At 31.2% G+C, this 2,297-nt stretch overlaps 1 protein-coding gene across 1 annotated transcript; it reads right to left on the reverse strand.

Annotated features, from left to right (window-relative positions):
* Positions 1 to 388: 388 nt before the first annotated feature.
* On the reverse strand, positions 389 to 1,534 carry LOC25489753 (basic blue protein). Its single transcript, XM_013605909.3, has 2 exons — positions 1,267 to 1,534; positions 389 to 876 (listed from the first exon to the last, which is right to left on the reverse strand). Exons 1-2 carry the CDS (start codon positions 1,445 to 1,447, stop codon positions 677 to 679), a joined length of 381 nt encoding a protein of 126 aa, XP_013461363.1. The 5' UTR covers positions 1,448 to 1,534; the 3' UTR covers positions 389 to 676.
* Between the last annotated feature and the right edge of the window lie 763 nt (positions 1,535 to 2,297).

Raw genomic sequence — 2,297 nt, forward strand, 5'->3', positions numbered from 1 at the left:
TTTATTAAATTTAAACCCCCTTTTTTTCTCATGAATTTGTTTGTTTGTTTTATGCCCTCTATTTTTCTCTCATTCATGTCAATAATTCAGCATTCTATTTTTTATCTCAAATTTTATTATTTTCTTTATTCTTTGTATATCAATTTTTTTCTCAATTTTTTCCCTCCTTTTATTATTTATCTATTAATTATTTTTTTTAAGACAATCTTAGTAGTATTTAAAATACAATCTAATTTATTTTTGTGCTTAGATGACATAAATACCACGATTTTAATGTAATACATGACACAGTTTCTAAAGTTCCATATATCTTTTTTATTTTATTTTTTTTAAATAGAACTAACTATCTTTTTTTTTAGGAAGTATAGAATTAATTATCTGTTAACAATATATAAAATCAATCTTATTATTCTTTGTATTTTGGTGAACTAATTTCCATTTATTTCTCTTTTCTTAGAACTATTTATATAATAGTATATAAATTTTACTTTGCATACAAACTTATTTAAAACATACAAAAAAACAGAAGTGTTTCCTTCTCCCATGTACGTTGCTAGTTAACACACAATAACCAGTATTCATGCTATTATTTTTTATAATAATTAAAGAGATCGAAATAACCACTAGCTAATTGACCATCAATTAACTAATCAATGTAGTCACTTAGCTTTGAACACTAAGCTGCATTGATGTAAATCTTCATCCCAGATTGGCAGTGACCTGGAAGGTTGCATATGAAGTAGTTGTCTCCCTTTACTAGCTCGATTTGGTCACTCCCTGTTCTGAACACTTTAGAACCTTCTGGTGTCTTGCATTTGTCGTATCCAGTTTGGTCCACCAAAACCACATTGTGCATCTTTGGATTATAGCCAAAATCTGCAGCAATCAATTAGTTATTATATATAAATAACTCTAATATTAACCATCACTAACAACATTTTTTTTTTGACAAAATTTTCCTTAACAATTTAGTGTTTTTCAAATATGCCATATTGTATTGTACCATTAATCTTTTGAAACTCAAAAACTAATTACAAGTTTTTTGTTGTAATTTTTATGCACAAATATACCCGCAACATAGTATTTTTTTCTCCTTGTTTTTTATTTTTTGGTCAAGTAGTCTAGTGGCTAGAGCTCACACATTTTAAACATGGAGAAGTGAGGTGTCCGAAGTTCGAACCCAAACCCCTGCATATAATATGTAATACCCCTGCACATTTTTAAAGTTGCAACTCGCTTTCATGGAAAAATTCAATTTAAACTTACCAAGCACATCACCAGCAACAAACGATTTTCCATTAGGCCACTTCTTAATGCCGAAGGTCCATCCCTTAGGTCCTCCAACGGTGTAAGTTTCTGCGTTAGTACTTTTTGCCAGAACCATAAGGCACAGCAGTGAAATCACAATGACCATGTTCATAGCTGCACTGCCTCTTCCCTTAGACATATTTGATATTTTCTATCTTAGTATAAAAACTATATGTTTCTAGAGCAAATTTATAAGTGAAATGGTCGAGTTGGCTTGTAAGTATGAGACCTATCGGTTTTTATAATAGAATTTGGTTGATCAATCTGTTGAGCTATGGGGCCATAAGTGTTTTTAATTATTATATAATGTAGATGGAATATTGAGAACATAATACAAGCAGGGACAGGTAGGTGGCTTTTCGTCAATATTTAAGGTCGATTATTACTTAAATATTTCTTAATTAAATTAGTTTGATGTTGTTACTGTTGGTTGAAAAGCTAAACACTAAGTGTGAGATGAATAACAATTTAGAAGAAGAATGAGTGAATGAAAACTATGTAAAGTATCCAATGGAGAAGTTGTGAAAACACTTGATGAAATACACAGTACAATAACCCCTTTATATAGACTTGGGTATGGTTACTTGACTACCAAGTTAACTCTATGATTAAGTTAATCTCTAATTAACTCAATCTTATCAAACTAACTTCTAACCAGTGTCAGCTGGTTAGTAATTGTCTAAACTCTAACAAACTTGTGATAATCTACAGTATATAGATCATAACACTGTAGACTAGACTAATGAACCAACACATCCTATAGGGCGATCCTCTAGGGTTCCTTTGTGATGATCCTCCAGGGTTCTTCTGAGGTGCATCCTCTGGGAGCAATTCTCTAGGGTACATAGCGTAACTAATAGGGTCGGTCCTTGGGGGTGCAAACAGCTCTACTGAGTTGGGCCTCCTAAATTTTGAGGCCCAAAATATTTTTTTTAATGTATAATACATGTAAAAAGCCAATATATATTAAAAACGCGCTAATATAATAG

Source organism: Medicago truncatula, chromosome 3 (genome assembly GCF_003473485.1).
Source record: "Medicago truncatula cultivar Jemalong A17 chromosome 3, MtrunA17r5.0-ANR, whole genome shotgun sequence".
Classification (NCBI taxonomy): domain Eukaryota; kingdom Viridiplantae; phylum Streptophyta; class Magnoliopsida; order Fabales; family Fabaceae; genus Medicago; species Medicago truncatula.